Source organism: Globicephala melas, chromosome 3, assembly GCF_963455315.2.
Source record: "Globicephala melas chromosome 3, mGloMel1.2, whole genome shotgun sequence".
Classification (NCBI taxonomy): Eukaryota; Metazoa; Chordata; class Mammalia; order Artiodactyla; family Delphinidae; genus Globicephala; species Globicephala melas.
Genome location: NC_083316.1, coordinates 143,512,363 through 143,529,219, shown reverse-complemented (window position 1 = coordinate 143,529,219; position 16,857 = coordinate 143,512,363). Strand labels below are relative to the sequence as shown.

The 16,857-nt window shown below is 40.9% G+C and overlaps 1 protein-coding gene across 5 annotated transcripts in view; it reads right to left on the bottom strand.

Moving 5' to 3' along the window:
• Nucleotides 1-531: 531 nt before the first annotated feature.
• Nucleotides 532-16,857, bottom strand: part of RARS1 (arginyl-tRNA synthetase 1) — a 36,483-nt gene continuing 20,157 nt past the window's right edge. Inside the window, exons 13-18 of one of the 5 annotated variants that reach the window (XM_060296582.1) lie at nucleotides 15,047-15,219; nucleotides 14,658-14,905; nucleotides 12,369-13,818; nucleotides 8,046-8,197; nucleotides 2,897-3,007; nucleotides 532-1,452 (exon numbers count right to left, since the gene is read on the bottom strand). In XM_060296582.1, the coding sequence (XP_060152565.1) occupies nucleotides 13,709-13,818; nucleotides 14,658-14,905; nucleotides 15,047-15,219 (531 nt within the window). In that variant the 3' untranslated portion in view covers nucleotides 532-1,452; nucleotides 2,897-3,007; nucleotides 8,046-8,197; nucleotides 12,369-13,708. Of the gene's footprint in view, nucleotides 3,008-8,045; nucleotides 8,198-12,368; nucleotides 13,819-14,657; nucleotides 14,906-15,046; nucleotides 15,220-16,857 lie in introns of all 5 variants that reach the window. The other 4 variants (XM_060296583.1, XM_060296581.1, XM_060296584.1 and 1 more) reach the window with 4 other exon arrangements.

Below are 16,857 nucleotides of genomic sequence, written 5' to 3'. Positions count from 1 at the left end.
TTACATTCCCATCAACAGTGAGCAAGAGTCCCCTATTTTCCACATATTCACCAGCACTTAGCTCTTGTCTTTTCTGGTAATAGCTATTCTAACAAGTGTGAGGTGATATCTCATTTTAGTTTTGAAATGCATTTTCCTGACGATTAGTCATGCTGTGCACCTTTTCAGGTACCTGTTGGCCATGTGAATATCTTTTGGAAAAATGTCTATTCATCTATTCCAACCCTTTGCCCATTTAAAAAAAATTTATTTATTTATTTGGTTGCACTGGGTCTTAGTTGTGGCAGGCATGCTCCTTAGTTGCAGCTCCCAGGCTCCTTAGTTGTGGCTATCTGGCTCCTTGGTTGTGGCACATGAGCTCCTTAGTTGTGGCATTCGAACTCTTAGTTGCAGCATGCATGTGGGATCTAGTTCCATGACCAGGGATTGAACCCAGGCCCCCTGCATTGGGAGTGCAGAGTCTTAACCACTGCACCACCACGGAAGTCCCTGCCCTTTTTTTGTTTTTTTCCTGCCCATTTTTTAATTGGATTATTTGGGTGGGAATTTTTTTTTTTTTTTGGCTGTTGAGTTGTATGAGTTCCCTATATATTTTGGATATCAACCCCCTATCAGATATGTAGTTTACAAATATTTTCTGCCATTACATAGGTTGCCTTTTCATATCATTGATTGCTTCTTGACTATACACAAAATTTTCAGTTTGATATAGTCTCACTTGTTTATTTTCACTTTTGTTGCTTGTGCTTTTGGTGTCATATCTAAAAAAATAATTATTGCCAAGCCCAGTGTCAAGCAGATTTTCCCCTATGTTTTCTTCTAGGAGTTTTATGGTTTCTGATCTTACATTTAAGTCTTTAATCCACTTTGAGTTAATTTTTGTAAGTCACGTAAGATAGGGGTCCAATTTCATTCTTTTGCATGTGAATATCCAGCTTTCCCAGCACTGTTTATTGAGACACTATCTTTTCCCTATTGAGTATACTTGTCTCCTTTAGGTCAAAGATAAAAAATAATCTTAACTGTTAAAACATTGGTCTGTATGCAATGCTCCTGTCTCTTCATAGTACCTTAATTGAACTCACTCAGTTCCCTTGGTCACAATATGAAATTGCTTTAGCCAAAAATATTCAAGTTTGCTAAGTATACTATTTAAAAACACAGTGCCTTTAATATTTCCTGTATACTTCCTAGTAAGGCTGAGCCCTCTTCACTGAAGTACCTCTTTTTCTTCAATGACTCAGAGACTCAGAAATATGTAAGGGTTCTCAGCTTGCAGTTTCCTGCACATCTTGGTGTGCTACTCAGAGCTCTGTGCCCTGCAAAGAAAGAGCAGCTGTCATCCCTCTCAGTCCGCCAGGTGCAGGGCCATGGGAACAGGAGATCTTAAAGCCATGGGGATCGGTGATGCACCTGGTATGGGTACAAAGGCTGGCCTGAAATCCGGGTGGGCTAGAAGGAAAAGGCAGGAATCTGAAAAGTACTAGAGGAAGAGAGAGAAAGTACACAAGGAAAAACATGTACTTCAAGGCAAACAGACATGAGTCCCAGTCCTGGCTCTGAATTGTTATCTCTTCTGAATAGCTATGTCTTCATTGGAATAATCAGGTTGTTGGAAGGATTATAGAGTCTTACAGTATGTGCTCAGTAATGAGTAGTTCTTATCAAAGTTATTATGCCAGAGCAGGTGCAGAGGGGCTTATGATGTTGGCAGAGTGCCTTTGCTGCTAGATATTGGCACATCTTTATTAAACTATACTTGCAACCCCTTAAAAAGCCATTAGGTATTAACTAAGCAAGAACATAGGGAGAAAGAATTTCCTTCTTCTCCACCTAATCCCTACTCTTATTTCGGTCTCCTAGATTGGCACCTCAGCCTTCCTATGATTTTTTGCCGTCAGCCAGGCAAACCCAGTGACAGGCACCTGAACATCAGGCCAAAAGAGTTGATGTTTGGAAAGAATAATTTTTCCAGAAAGGAGGATAAAGGGTAAAGATGTAGTTTCACCAGCTCTTGCTGATTCAGCCCCTGATCTTAGAGTTCTTCACAAAAGAAACTGAGTTGTTTATTATCAGGCATTATGCATTATTTTTCTGAAGTCGGTTTCTAAAATATTCCTAAAGGAAGAAAACTTCCTTCTATATTCCTGGTACTGAGCTGATGGTTTCATTTCCTATAATCCTCACAGTAATCCTAGGAAATGGGTATTTTTAGTTCCGTTGAACAGATGGGGAAGCTAATGATTGGAGAGAGGGCGTAACTTTTCTAAGCCAAGTTAAACAGCTTGTAAGTGGTAATTAACATTTGTTAAGTGTCTACCCAGAGCCATCTCAATGATTATTATAATCAGTAGTAGTAATAGCACTGGCAGTGACAACCGCTTTTGAACCCTGTATATATTAACTGTATATATATTATAGTTATTAGTTTATATATATATATATTTGTGTCTAGTTGGGGAGGCTAAATAAGAACATATATATATTCTCATTTATATATTACTTATAATACAAATGTAAATGAGAATATGATAAATTCAGTCCAGATACTCATCCTCACGGCTGGCAGGCAAGGTTAAGGCAAAGAGGGTCAATAACTCTTCCAGAGCCAAACAGCAGGGAAGTAAGTGGTTCAGCCAGGAAAAACCTGGCCCATATTCTGTGAATTCCTTCAGAACCAGGACATATACTTCTCTGTGTTTTAACACAGAGTTAGGGTGCAGTGATTTCAGGCTGATTAATTTTCTCAGTACTAAGCTAGTGTCGCCAAACCTGTCAAACTCAATATCCAATATTGACGAGGATTTAGGACATGGAGTTTTCATGCATTGCTGCTGGGACTGTGACGTGCTTCCCTCCCTATCAAGCCATTTGTTAATTGTGCTGAAGTCTTTACCAGGCATGTACCTTCTGACTCCACAATTCCACCTCTTGGTGTTTACTAGAAGGAGAATGATCATGGATCTGTGCCAAGATTTATACCCAGGAGTCTTCACTGCAGTATCACCTGAAAAAGCATAAGTTAAGAAATAAGCTCTGTGTTCAACAATACAAGATTGATTTAAATTGTAGTATATCCATAAAATGGAATATAATTTGCTACTAAACCTGATGTTTTTTTTAACTGTTTCTAATATTCTCCAATTATCTTTTATTTTTTAAAATTTTATTTATTTTACTATTTATTTGTTTGCTATGGGTCTTAGTTGCAGCAGGTGCGCTCCTTAGTCACAGCTCGTGGGCTCCTTAGTTGCGGCTCGCCGGCTCCTTAGTTGTGGCATGCGAACTCTTAGTTGCGGCATGCATGTGGGATCTAGTTCCCTGACTAGGGATCGAACCCAGGCCCCCTGAATTGGGAGCACGGAGTCTTAACCACTGTGCCACCAGGGGAGTCCTAAAACTGATGTTTTGAAAGAATATGCAAAGCCATGGACCAATGTCCATATTAACTGAAAAACAAATCTAGTTAAAATATGACCCTTTCCCATTATGTATGTACACACATGCGTGTGTTTGTACACAAAAGGAACAAAACACTGCAGTATTTATAAATGGGCATTTGGATTACTTGTAACTTTTGTTTTATTTTTCTTCTTAATTCAGTTTCTGAAGTTAGTTCTGTGGTGGGAGTTCCCTGGCAGTCCAGTGGTTAAGACTCTATGCTTTCACTGCAGGAGGCACAGGTTCGGTCCTTGGTTAGAGAACTAGGATCCTGCAAGCCATGTCATGTGGCCAAATAAGTAAATAAATAAAAATAAAGTCAGTTCTGTGGCAAGGGGGAAAAACATTATTTTTAAAAAGAATAACTGTAATATTGCCTCTGAATCTAATTTTGATTAAAACCATTTGGATATCCATAGGAATGAAGGGAGTGTGAGGAGGATAATAACAGAAAATTAATTTACATTCCAGCTTCAGAAAAATAGGTTCCATTTTTTTTCTCTGATACACTGTCTAGGGGAGAGGCCTAGTCAGGAAACACCAAATAGGGTTCAAATAGGATGCAATACTGAGCCTCTGTTTTTCCAATTAAAAGCCAACTAACTATTTATTTGGGAAAAAAAAAAAGACACTCTCGAAAGTTGGAAATTTCTTGAATGGTTGACTCCAACTCTCTACTGAGTTTGCCCTTAATATTTGGCAAATACTCTATTCAAAACAAACGAAGGCGATTATGCTGGTCTAGGGATTCAAGGAGGTCAAGGTGAGCAAAGAGCCCTCATACAGTTCCTCAAAAAAAAAAGACTATTTTTTAGAGCAGTTTTAGGTTCACAACAAATTTGAGCAGGAAGTACAGAGTTCCCATATACCCTGAGCCCCCCACCCACAGGCTCCCCCAGTATAGATGTCCCACACCAGTGTTACATTGTTCCCATGATGAACTTTCGTTGACACGTCATCATCACCCAAAGTCCATAGTTTCTATCTGGTCTCACTCTTGGTGTTATACCCTCTATGGGTTTTGACAAACACAATTTATTTCTATTACGGGACTAAATTTATTAAAGTTAGTTTCATAATTACAGCTAGAGCTCACTGGGAAAGGTAGAAATAATGTTGAAAGGGCCAGTTGGGAAGGAAAGGACCAGTGGATCAGTGCCTCCCTTCAAAGGGTAGCAATCCTAACCAAACAAGGGTCTCCTAGAGGGTGGTCTAGGACAAGCCCCTCTGTACCCAGTCGGCAAAGGGCACTCACACAGAATTTCTGGACTCCTGTCTCAGTCAGACACCAACACAAGAGACTTGGCCTGACACTCCTTGTAGCATGGTAGCCTCTCAGTCCACTGAGGTCCCTGTTGCCCATCTAACCTCTATGTTCAGTGAAGAATTCCCTGGGGTGGGGTCTGCCCTTCCCCTTCCCTTGCAGAATACAGGGAGAAATGCTGGATGGCCTTTTTAATACCCCAAACCTCCCTCCCTTGACAAACTAGAAGCAACTCAAATTTTCTGATAATTATAAAAATGTTTGTCTATGGTAACCTTTGGCTCCCAACTAGGTTAGCTGTATGAAATTTGTCCCATATATCCCCCTTCAAGCCTCTAGTTTCCGTGGATGCATCTGTCCCATTTCATACCACCACACTGGAGGCTCTTAGCTCCTTTCTTTTATAGTTTTTTTTTCTTTTATAGTTTTTATTTTATTTTATTATTTATTTATTTAGCTGCGTTGGGTCTTCGTTGCTGCGCGTGGGCTTTCTTTATTTGCAGCGAGTGGGGGCTACTCTTTGTTGCAATGCATAGGCTCTCATTGCAGTGGCTTCTCGTTGCAGAGCACAGGCTCTAGGCACATAGGCTTCAGTAGTTGTGGCATGCAGGCTCAGTAGTTGTGGCTCACGGGCTCTAGAGCACAGGCTCAGTAGTTGTGGTGCATGGGCTTAGTTGCTCTGCAGCATGTGGGATCTTCCAGGACCAGGGATCGAACTTGTGTCCCCTGCATTGGTAGGTGGAGTCTTAACCAGTGCGCCACCAGGGAAGTCCTGCTCCTTTCTAAAGTGAAAAATTCTTCTTATTCTGACCTATTCTGAAGAAAAGTAGGTTGGGGAGTACTTCAACTGCACCCTAGACTTCATGATTAGAGCCTGAGACATTTTTTTGTGTGTGGTATGCAGGCCTCTCACTATTGTGGCCCCTCCCGCTGTGGAGCACAGGCTCCGGACGCGCAGGCCCAGCAGCCATGGCCCATGGGCCCAGCCGCTCCGCGGCACGTGGGATCCTCCCGGACCAGGGCACGAACCCGTGCCCCCTGCATCGGCAGGCGGACTCTCAACCACTGCACCACCAGGGAAGCCCCCTGAGACCTTTTAAAGTAACGCAACTCACTAACTTTATTCATATCTAATCTGTTTCTTAAAAACATTCCTATAATGAGTGAGCCTGAATACTGTGAGATATAATTGAGGCTTCTCACCCTGGGGCTTCCTGGTACCTTTACCCATGCCATGCCCCCCTTTTACCCCCATTTTAGCTGGGGGCTCCTTGATGTCTGAGGTACTGTGTTATCCTGGGCCTAGAAGGAAGCCTGGTAGGGAGTAGGTGATCTGTTGATGTTGGTTGGCTATGCTTGAGTGGACTCAGCCAAAGCAGAGAAATGAGGCAAAATCACTTCCCTTAAACTGTCTTTCACTAAGGAGGGGGCTACAATTTGCAAGTTCATCTGCAGCAGCTCTGAGCTGTCCTGGTGTAGAAGAGCATTCAGAAATAAGGAACCCAAGGCTTGGTAAGCATGGGCCCTTTGTCCAAGGTACACAGCAGAGCTGGAAACAGACCAGTTTCTTGGCTCCTGGTAACTTCTCTGGCCTCTTTAGAGGTGTGTCACTCTACCCAGGCTCAGCTGGATTGTGAACCCTCAGGTGCAAGCCCGGAAGTCTCACAGGACTCTGAGTAAGAGCTTGCTGCCCACAAAGCACATGGACAGACAAGACTAGGTGTGGTAGGTGAAAAATGTTCCTAAAAAATACCAGATCCTAATTCCTCAAACCTGTAAATGTTACCTTATATGGGAAAAGAGTCTCTGCATATGCACTTAAGGATCTTGATATGAGGAGATTATCCTGAATTATTTGGGTGGACCCTGAAGGCAATCATATGTAACTTTATAGGCAGAAGGGGATATCACAGAAGAGAAAGTGATGTGATCACAGGGGCAGAAATTGGAATGATGTGGCCAAGTCAAGTAATGTTGTCAGCCATTGGAAGCTGGAAGAGGCAATAATACCTTGATTTTGTCCCAGTGATACTGATTTTGGACTTCTGGCCTCCAGAATTGTGAAAGAATAAATTTCTATTATTTCAAGCCACCAAGTTAGTGGAAATTTGTTATAACAGCAGTAGCAAACTAACACTAAACAACATAAAAGGAATGATTGCCACACAGAGCAGAAACTATGAGCTGGTCACCCAGCAGCATTTCCATTCCCCCACCCCCTTTTTTATTTTTGGCCACACTGTGCAGCTTGTGGGATCTTTGTTCAAGCCGAGTCCCAGCCACTGGACCACCACCCCCCCAATTCCCTTTTTTAAAGTCGTGTAGGAACTTCCCTGGTGGTGCAATGGTTAAGAATCTGCCTGCCACTGCAGGGGACACGGGTTCGATCCCTGGTCCAGGAAGGGATCCCACATGCCGTGGAGCACATGCCGTGGAGCAACTAAGCCCGTGCACCACAACTACTGAGCCTGTGCTCTAGAGCCCGTGAGCCATAACTACTGAAGCCCGCGTGCCTAGAGCCCATGTTCCGCAACAAAGAGAAGCCACCACAATGAGAAGCCCACGCACCACAACGAAGAGTAGTTCCCACTCGCTGCAACTAGAGAAAGCCCGCACACAGTGACAAAGACCCAATGCAGCCAAAAACAAAAACAAAAATAAATAAAAATAAAATAAATAAAATACAGTAGTGTATGTGTTTGGGAAATTTAGGGCTGCACGGGCTCATTGGAGATAATACAGTATTTAAAGACATTACAGAGGCTTCCCTGGTGGCACAGTGGTTGAGAATCCGCCTGCCAACGCACGGGACATGTGTTCGAGCCCTGGTCCGGGAAGATCCCACATGCCGCGGACAAATTAAGCCCATGTGCCACAACTGTTGAGCCTGCACTCTAGAGCCCGTGAGTCACAACTACTGAGCCTGCACGCCACAACTACTGAAGCCTGTGAGACTAGAGCCCGTGCTCCACAACAAGAGAAGCCACCGCAATGAGAAGCCCGCACACCACAATGAAGAATAGCCCCCGCTTGCTGCAGCTACAGAAAGCCCGCACAGCAATGAAGACCCAATACACCCAAAAATAAAATAAAATAAATAAATTTATAAAAATAAATAAATAAAAGCTCTAAAAAAAAAAGACATTACAGGATGAGAGAAAATCAAGTCACCAGCAAGATAACAGTTTGTTCTCCCTATTCATGGATTCCATATTTGTGAGTTTATCAGCTTGCTAACATTTATTTGTAACCCCCAAATTGATACTCGTAGAGTGTTTGCAATCATTCATGGCTATGCACAGAGCAGTGAAAAATTTGAGTCACCCAATGAACACGTTACCAGCTTAGGTTGAACAAGGTGCTGTTCTGCCATCTTGTTTCAGTTCACATACTGTAAAAAAATGGTCCTTTTCGCGGCCTATTTAGTGACACTTTTGTGCTTTTTGTTGGTGATCTTGCTGTTTAAAATTGTCCAAGAAGGCTATGATGTGCCTTTGAAAGAAAATAAGTGTGTTACATAAGCTTTGTTCAGGCATGAGTTATAGTGCTGTCGTCTGTGAGTTTTCACGTTAATCAATCAACAATACATATTAAATAAAATTTTTAAATTTGATTTAAAAATTTATTGAAATATAGTTGATTTACAATTGTTAGTTTCTGGTGTAAAGTGATTCAGTTATACATATATAAAAATATATATATCCTTTTTTTTTACACTCTCTTCCATTATAGATTGTTACAAGATATTGAGTAGCGTTCTCTGTGCTATACTGTAGGTTCTTGTTGGTTATCTATTTTATATACAGTAGTGTGTATATTTTAATCCCAAACTCCTAAGTTTTCCTTCGCCCCTCCTTCCCTTTGGTAACCATAAGTTTGTTTTCTGTACCTGTGAGTCTATTTCTGTTTTGTAAATAAGCTCATTTGTATCCTTTTTTTAGATTCCACATATAAGTAATATCATATGATATTTGTCTTTCTCTGTCTGGCTTACTTCACTTAGTATGATAATCTCTAGGTCCATTCATGTTGCTCCAAATGGCATTATTTCACTCTTTTTTTTATGGCTGAGCAATACTGCATTGTATATATATTTGCCATATCTTCTCTATCTATTCATCTGTTGATGGACACTTAGGCTGTTTCCATGTCTTGACTCTTGTAAATAGTGCTGCTATTTAATTAATTGATTAATATGATGTATTACTTGGATTTATTTTCAAATGTTGAACCATCCTTACATTCCTGGGTAAGTCTCATTTGCTCATGATGAACTATTTTTTCTTGGTTCCTCCTAGTTTCTAGGTCCTTTTTACAGTAATCTGCATTTCTGCCAATAGCCTTTCTTAATTCCTTCAGTATTTTCATTATCTCCTTTTTGTCTATTAGACTGAAGAGGTCTGTTTCATTGTTTGTTGTTTCAGGGGAATTCTCTTGATCTTTTTATTGGCAATGGTTCCTCTGCTTCTTCATTTTACTTATATTTCTCTTGCTCTGAGTTTAGGAAAAACAGTTATCTACTGTGGTCCTGGAGGGCTATACTAATGTGGGAGCGTCCCTTTGTAGCCTACGTGGGTTTAACATTTGTGGCGCAGGGGCTGTTTTTAGTATGGATGGCTGCCACCACTTTCCTCAGTGTATGCTGGCCATTATCCCCTTGATAGAAGGTGTGACTGGTGGTGTGGTGGCCAGAGCCTGCACTGGATGTTGAGTGGGGCCTCCTCTTTGCTCTTTGTCACTGCCCTGTCAGGGGCAGGGTCTGCTACCTAGATGTTGGAGTAGACGTCCCCAGATCTGTTTCTGAGCTGCATTACTGAGCTGTGGTGTGAGGTAGGTGGGACTGGAGCACTCCCACTGGGAGGGGAGCCACTGAGTATTCCTCTGCTGGAGCTGTTCACTGGTGAGTGTGCTCTGATGTGTCACCTTTCACCCATTGTCCGGGATCACAAAGTACACTGGTTTGGCACTGCCCTTGGCCCTGCGTCAACCATGGGTATGCCGGCCATCCACCCAGGTGTCTCAAGGACACCAGCACAGAGCCACTGAAGTCAGGTCCCAGGACAGCAAAAGTCCCACACCTGGACCTGCTGTGGGAGCTATAGAGGTAGCTTAGACCCTGGCACGGCCCAGTCCCTGCGTGCATGCACCCACAAAGCCCACAGCTATTAAGGCCAGACCCGTCCCAGCCGTGGGAGCACCCGCTGTCTGTTCGGATGTCCCACAGGCACTGAATTTTCAGCCCTGCTTCCTAAGTTGTGTGGCCCCTGGGGCTCAGCTGTGCTTTTGGCCCTACCTCTGAATGCGGGCAAACTGCTGGTGTCTGCTCCCGAGGCTGCGGTTGGCCTCGGAGCCTGTCTAGGTGGCATCTGGGGCCTGCAAGACTGCCCAGGTGGGAGCTGGCCGAGGTGGGGTGGCTGGGGCGTGCTCTCCCGGAGCCTGCGTGGGCAGGGGCTAGCACATGGAGAAAGAGGCTGTAACGGCAGCACCCCCTCCCCGGTTCGTGCACCACTTAACAACGGTGCTTCGTTTCTATGGTGGGCCTGGCTTCTAGCCCTGGTTGTGGCCGTACCACACTCCAGCTCCTTCAGTCTGTCTCCGAGCAGCCAACACCAGTCCTCTCCCCAGGTTTGTCCTCTAAACCCCATGTTTCAGCACCCAGCCCCCACCTGTACCAGCGGATGTGCGTTAGGCTGGGGGTACAGGGCGGTGGCTCGGACCGTCTGTGTAGTCTCTCTGTTCTGCCTGCCACAAACCAGTTGCCGTGCCCTCCTCTGAGCCTCTGAAGCTCCTTTTCTGTCCCAGCTGATCTCCCCGCAGGTGAGGGGCTTCCCAGGGTGTGGGAATCTTTCTTCAGCTCCCTCCCAGCGGTGCAGGTCCTGTCCCTTTTTTTCCTCCCTTTCATCCTACCCAGTTATGTGGAGATATTTCTCATCCTTTCAGGTGTTTTAGGACTTCTGCTGGTGTTCAGTAGGTGTTCTATAAGAATTGTTCCATTTGCAGATGTATTTTTGGGAGGAGGGGAGTTCCACATCCTACTGCTCCGCCATCTTGATTGGAGCCTCTCATTTGCTCGTGATGTATTAATTGTTTTAATATTGTTAAATTTGATTTGCTAGTACTTTTGATGTTTTCATCTATATACATATGGAATGTTGATCTATGCTTTTCTTATCTTGTGATGTCTTTGGTTTTGGTATCAGGGTAATAATGGCCTCACAGAATGAGTTAGGCAGTGATTCCTTTCTTTTTTGGAAGACTTTGAGAAGAATTGATATTAATTCTCCTTTAAAGGTTTGGTAGAATTCACCAGAGAAGCCATCTGGTCCTGGAGTTTTCCTTATTGGAATTTTTTTGGTATAACTGATTCAATCTCTTTACTTGTTTGAGGCCTATTCAGATTTTCTATTTCTTCTTCAATCAGCTTTGGTAGTTTGTGTGTTTCTAAGAATTTTTAAAATTTCATCTAAGTTGTCTAAATTTTTTGGCATGCAACTGTACATAGTCGTCTCTTACATTTTATTCTGTAAGGTTAGTAGTAATATCCCCACTTTCATGCCTGATTTTAGTAATTTGAGCTCTCATCAGTCTAGCTATAGACGTTTCGTTTGTCAAATTTATTGATCTTTTCAAAGAGCCAAATTTTGGTTTGATTTTCTCCATTGTTTTCCTATTCTCTATTTCATACATCTCCACTCTAGTCTTTTATTATTTTCTTCCTTCTGCCTTCAAAATGTTAACTAATTAGGGAAATGCAAAGCACAACTGAGACACCACCTCACACCCAACAGGATGGCTACTATCAAAAAGAGTGTTGACGAGGATGGAGAAATTGTAACCCTTGTGCACTGCTGCTGGGAATGTAAAATGGTACAGCTTCTGTGGGAAACGCAGCAGTTCCTTGAACAATTAAAAATAATTACCATTTGATCCAGCTATTCTGCCCCTGAGCATATACGCAAAAGAACTGAAAGCAGGGTCCTGAAGAAAACGTGAACACTCATGATCATTAGCAGCATTATTCATAATAGCTAAAACATGGACGCAACCCGAGTGCCCATCAACAGACAAACGGACCAGGAAAATATGGTATATACATACCATAGATATTATTCAACTTAAAAAGGAATAGGTATTTCTAAACATTTCCCTTGTAATTTCTTTTACCTTATATTTTTAAGTTATTTTCTTAGTGATTGCCCTGGGGATAATAAGTAACATCTAAATTTAGTTTGTAACAACCTAGTTTAGACAACTTTAGTTTGTAACAACTTCATATCAACAGTGTACAAAATCTTTGTTCCTATATAGCTCCATCCCCCACTTCCTATGTTTTCTGTAGTTGTCAATCCTACTAAGAGGTGTCCCCAACCCCTGGGCTGTGGACCAAGGAGAAGACTGGCACTTAATTATTGCATTTTCTTTTGCTTTTTATTTGAGTGTGTGTTTGTGTGTGTGTGTGTTTATATTACTCAGTGACTTCTGCTCCGTAACTTTTCTCAGAGGTATCTTTAAAGTGCTTCTTTGGGGGAATTTTCTCATTTATAGGAAGTTTTAGTCCTAGTTTCTGATTGCTTCAGTTGAAACTGTCTACAAACACAATGGGAAATTGGGGCTTCATACCGTCCACCTCTACCCCAAATGTTGAGAATTAAAAAGAACAAACCTGGTAAAATCCTGGAGACCAAAAGCATGCTAGACAGGGTGGGTGTCTGTGGGGAGCAGCAGCCCCAGGACGCCTCCCTCCTCCCTTGGTGGTTGAATCAGAGGGATGCAGACAGGCTGAGTGTGGTCCGAAGTAAAGGGTTTAAACTCTTTCATTCCTTAGCGGTTCTCTCAGTGACAAAGACAACTGATGAAGGCGAAATAACTGAACGTTAGGAACCGGGCCACACGGCAGGAGGTGAGCAGCTGGCAAGCGAGCAAAGCTTCACCTATTGCTCCCCATCGCTTGCATTACCGCCTGAACCATTACCCTCCACCCCCCGTCTGTGGAAAAATTGTTGCTGAAATTGGGGACTGCTGCTATTGAGGATCCCTTGCATGTGATTTGAGTAGCTTCTCTCTTGCTTTCAAGATTTCCAATTTGTCTGTCTTTCAACAGTTTACATATTTCAAAAAGGATCTCTGAGTTTATCCCATTTGGAGTTTATTAAGCTTCTTTCTATATGTAGATTAACGTTTTTTTGTTTTTTTTTTTTTAGATTAACGTTTTTCATCAAATCTGAGAAATTTTTAGCTATTATTTCTTCAAATATTTTATGCTTCTTTCTCTCCTCTCATCTGGGACTCCCATTATACATATGTTGGTACTTTTGATGGTGTCCTGTAGGTCATCTCTTAGGCTCTGTTCATTTTTTAAAAATTTCATTCTAAGCATTAATATAATTCTTTCTCAGACTGTATAATTTCAATTTGGCCTATCTATTAAGTTCTTTCATCTATCTGCTCAAATCTGCTGTTGGGCCCCTCTAGCAAATCTTTCATTTCAGTTATACTTTTCAACTCCAGAACTTCTACTTGGCTTCTTTTTAATAATTTGTCTTCTCATTGCAATTCGCTTTAGTTAGATATTTATTCTCAATTTATCCTTTATTCTGTGGACATGGGCTCTGTGCATACCAGTCGTAAATGGTAGTTATTGTCATAACTCATTAAGATCATACCTAAGGCTCCTTTGAGCTTGGAGACCCTTGGAAACAGCATGGTGCAATACCATTCATGTTTATTAAGCATTTGTTTTTTCAGAATAAATGGTAATGAAGGTTGTGTTCTTGGGGACTACAGTAGGGCTCAATAAATGGGATTCCTTATTTAATTAAAATTAGTGAAAGTATTTTTCTTTTCAGAAGCCTAGTTGTGAGAGATAAAGAACCACATGTTCTGTAGATAGCTGACAAATTTCTTTTACTTGTTTTTGTATCCACATGATTGATGATTGTGAAAAAGCAAACAATGCTAATGGCCACTTTGGTAAAAACACACAGTGTTCAAACCTAAGGAGGATTACATTCTTTGGACAGGCTTTATTCCCAGGATATCAAACCCCTTGGCCATGACAGCAGCTACTGCTTCACATAGCAGCATACGCCACATGTTCACCTTCAATACTTCTCCTGAGAACATAGAAAAAGACAGTAAATTTTTTTTTACAAATCACTATTAAAGAATCTATGTTACTTCTGGATTTTACTGAGAAGTGAATAGCCCAACCCATAGATGTTTTGGGGCTTTAATTAGAATCACCTTTACCTTAAACTATAAGGGGAAACAATCTAAGAAATATAAGTGTTCTGTTCAAGAAATCTGTTTTCAACTGATGATAAAAGAGATAGAAGGCCTGCATTGATTAGATTGTATTTTATCTTTCTTTTTAGAGTTCTTTCCTAGGCCTCATGGTCTGAATTAACTATAAACTTTAACACCATAATGGTGAGATTTTTTTCCTAATGAAGTTTTAGTTCTCAGGCATGACTCTCAGAAATGCCTACTTGCCATGTAACACATTAATTCAGTCTACTTCATTAACTCTTTAACAGGGTAGAGCAAAAAGCCTACAAAAGGTATCATTTTTTTCCCCCAAGGGTAGTTTTCGTTATCAAGAACCACAAAGGTTCATTCTGGGACCCTCAGTCACACTGCTTTTGTTGGAAATATCCTATTCCTAGTGGCCTTCTAATTGTTTTTCTTTAGAGTCTTATGGTTCCATCCCATGTGCCTGAGGGTGGGGAAACTAGTCAGTTTGGGAATGGGAAGAATTCCGTTTATGCTTTTATTAGAGCTAGCTCAATTTTGTCTTGTGTATATGATATGGATTAATGTGTAACTGGGGGAAAAATGGGGGGAAGGAGGTGGTTTCCATAAATAAAATAAATTGAAAACCACCTACATCCAACTCAAATAAATGCCTTGTTGGTGCCCAATCCCCAAAATGACTATTGGATGAACCACTCACCAGTTTGTCGATCTTTCTCCACACAATAGCAGCTATCATAGAATTCTGTGAAAGTAGTTGCCAGCTCATAGATATAATCACAGAGAGTGTGGAGAAATAAGTCATCTAAAATCTTCTGCAGAACCTCAGGGAACCTCAAAATGCACCGGCCTAGTTTCCATTCCTTCTCATGGTCCAAAATGATCTTGGTCTCTCGAGCAGCTTTCTGGAGCATTTCTTCATCAATACTGGCCAGACGCGCAATTGACCTGAAAAATCAGGTAACAGCCATCATTCCCCTTTGTTAAGTACATTCTTTTCCATTGAAACATGTAGTAAGAAGTGACTGATATAAACTAGAAATGACCATCATTTGATTCAAAATAAAACAATGTTGTACCCACAATTACCTGATTCTAGTGAAGGCATACAACAAGTAAGCCGCTGTATTTCCTCTGTCATCCAGCATTTTGTCAAAGGAGAAGATATAGTCATTCAACCGGTTATGGGAAAGATCAGCATATTTGATACAGCCATAAGCAACAGATGTCTGAGCAGCCTTCAATTCCTCTGTGGTTAAGACCTTTTGGAAAAAGAAAAAAATACTTCATAATCCTGTCTCACAGACAAAAGATGGGCGTAAGGAGCATCTAATGGTGCTTTTTAATCAGTAAACTTTAATAAATATCAACACTGAGGTAGGGAAACATGGACCAATCTACAAAGAAGAGAACAATGAAAATACAATTCATCAGCTCTGCATAACGAAGAATGTTTCCATGAGAAACTTGATTTGTAAATTATGAAGTGTCCGCTTGAATACGTTACTCAGTAAGTGAGAAACGGAAAGCACCAATTATTAGTTTATATCCTCTTCATTCCATCAAAGATTCTGAGGTAGCTTACAGGAAACAAGTACAGTAAAATAAAAACAAAAATTAGGGTCAGGTAATTAACTGGAATTAAAATAGGGTGTCAAGAACTGGAGATCTAATATTGTTTTGCTAAATTTGGTCATACATTCTGAAGCATTATTAGGTCACAAGTAAGTAAGTAAGGATTTCTGTTCTGGACATGATGCAGTAGCTTGAAGTAGACTAACCCTTCCAGCAAAATCAACTACTTAAAAGCTGAATAAGTTATATGAAACAACCGTTTGAAGTCACCAGAGAGCATCAACACAAGGACACCATTAAGACAACCAGCTGGCATGCTATCTGTCGGCCAGAAAACCTAACTAGGATGAATGATATTATCTAGAACCGTTATAATTTTTCATCCACAATGTCAGATGAAATGACTAAAAACCAAGAGGTGAGGTAGGGGGAGGGAGAAACAAGACAACAGAAACAACAAAAACAAGTCAACAGCAACTTTAAAGTCTGGAATTGTTTAAAGAATACTTATTAGCTACAAAGAAGAAAAATAGTAACTTTACAGTGGAGAAACTGATAGTATCACCTTAACAAAGTGATCAAAATTAATATTAACAATCATGAGAAATATCAACATCATGTGCCTCCTGAAATAAAAAAGTGAGAAGAACTCCTATCTTCCCAAGACTGCATAACTGGAATTTAATCATGAGGAAATACCAGATAAATCCAGCTGAGGGACATTCCACAAAAAACCTGACCCTTCGTAAGTGTCAAGATCATGAAAGTCAAAGAAAGAGCAAGGAACTGCCCAGATTAAAAAAGAATAAGGAGACATGAAAACTAAATGCAACATGTGATCTTGGACTAGAAAAAGGACGTCTGTAAGACAAATGGCAAAACTTGACTAAGGTCCGCAGATTAGTGAATTGTATTGCAGCAATGTTAATTTCCTGATTTTGATAATCATACTACGGCTGTAAGATGTTAATGTTTGGGGAAGCTAATATGGGAATTCTTTGTACTATTTTACAATTTTTGTTATGTCTGAAATTATTTCAAAATGAAAAGCTAAAAGAAAAATTTCAAAATGAAAAGCTAAAAAGAAAACTATGATTAAGGTATTCAAATAATGAGACAAAACTGTATGAAAAGCAAAATTTCAATAGACACTTGGAATACAGAACAGCAAAATATCTGAAGTAGATAAATATTCAAAATAAAGCACGGAGAGAAGAAAAGTGAAAAAAAAAGTGAAAGACACTTTGGGAGACCGTCAAAAGTTCTAATATAATATATGTACTTAGAATTCCAGAATAGAATGGGGCAAAGATGCAATATTTGAA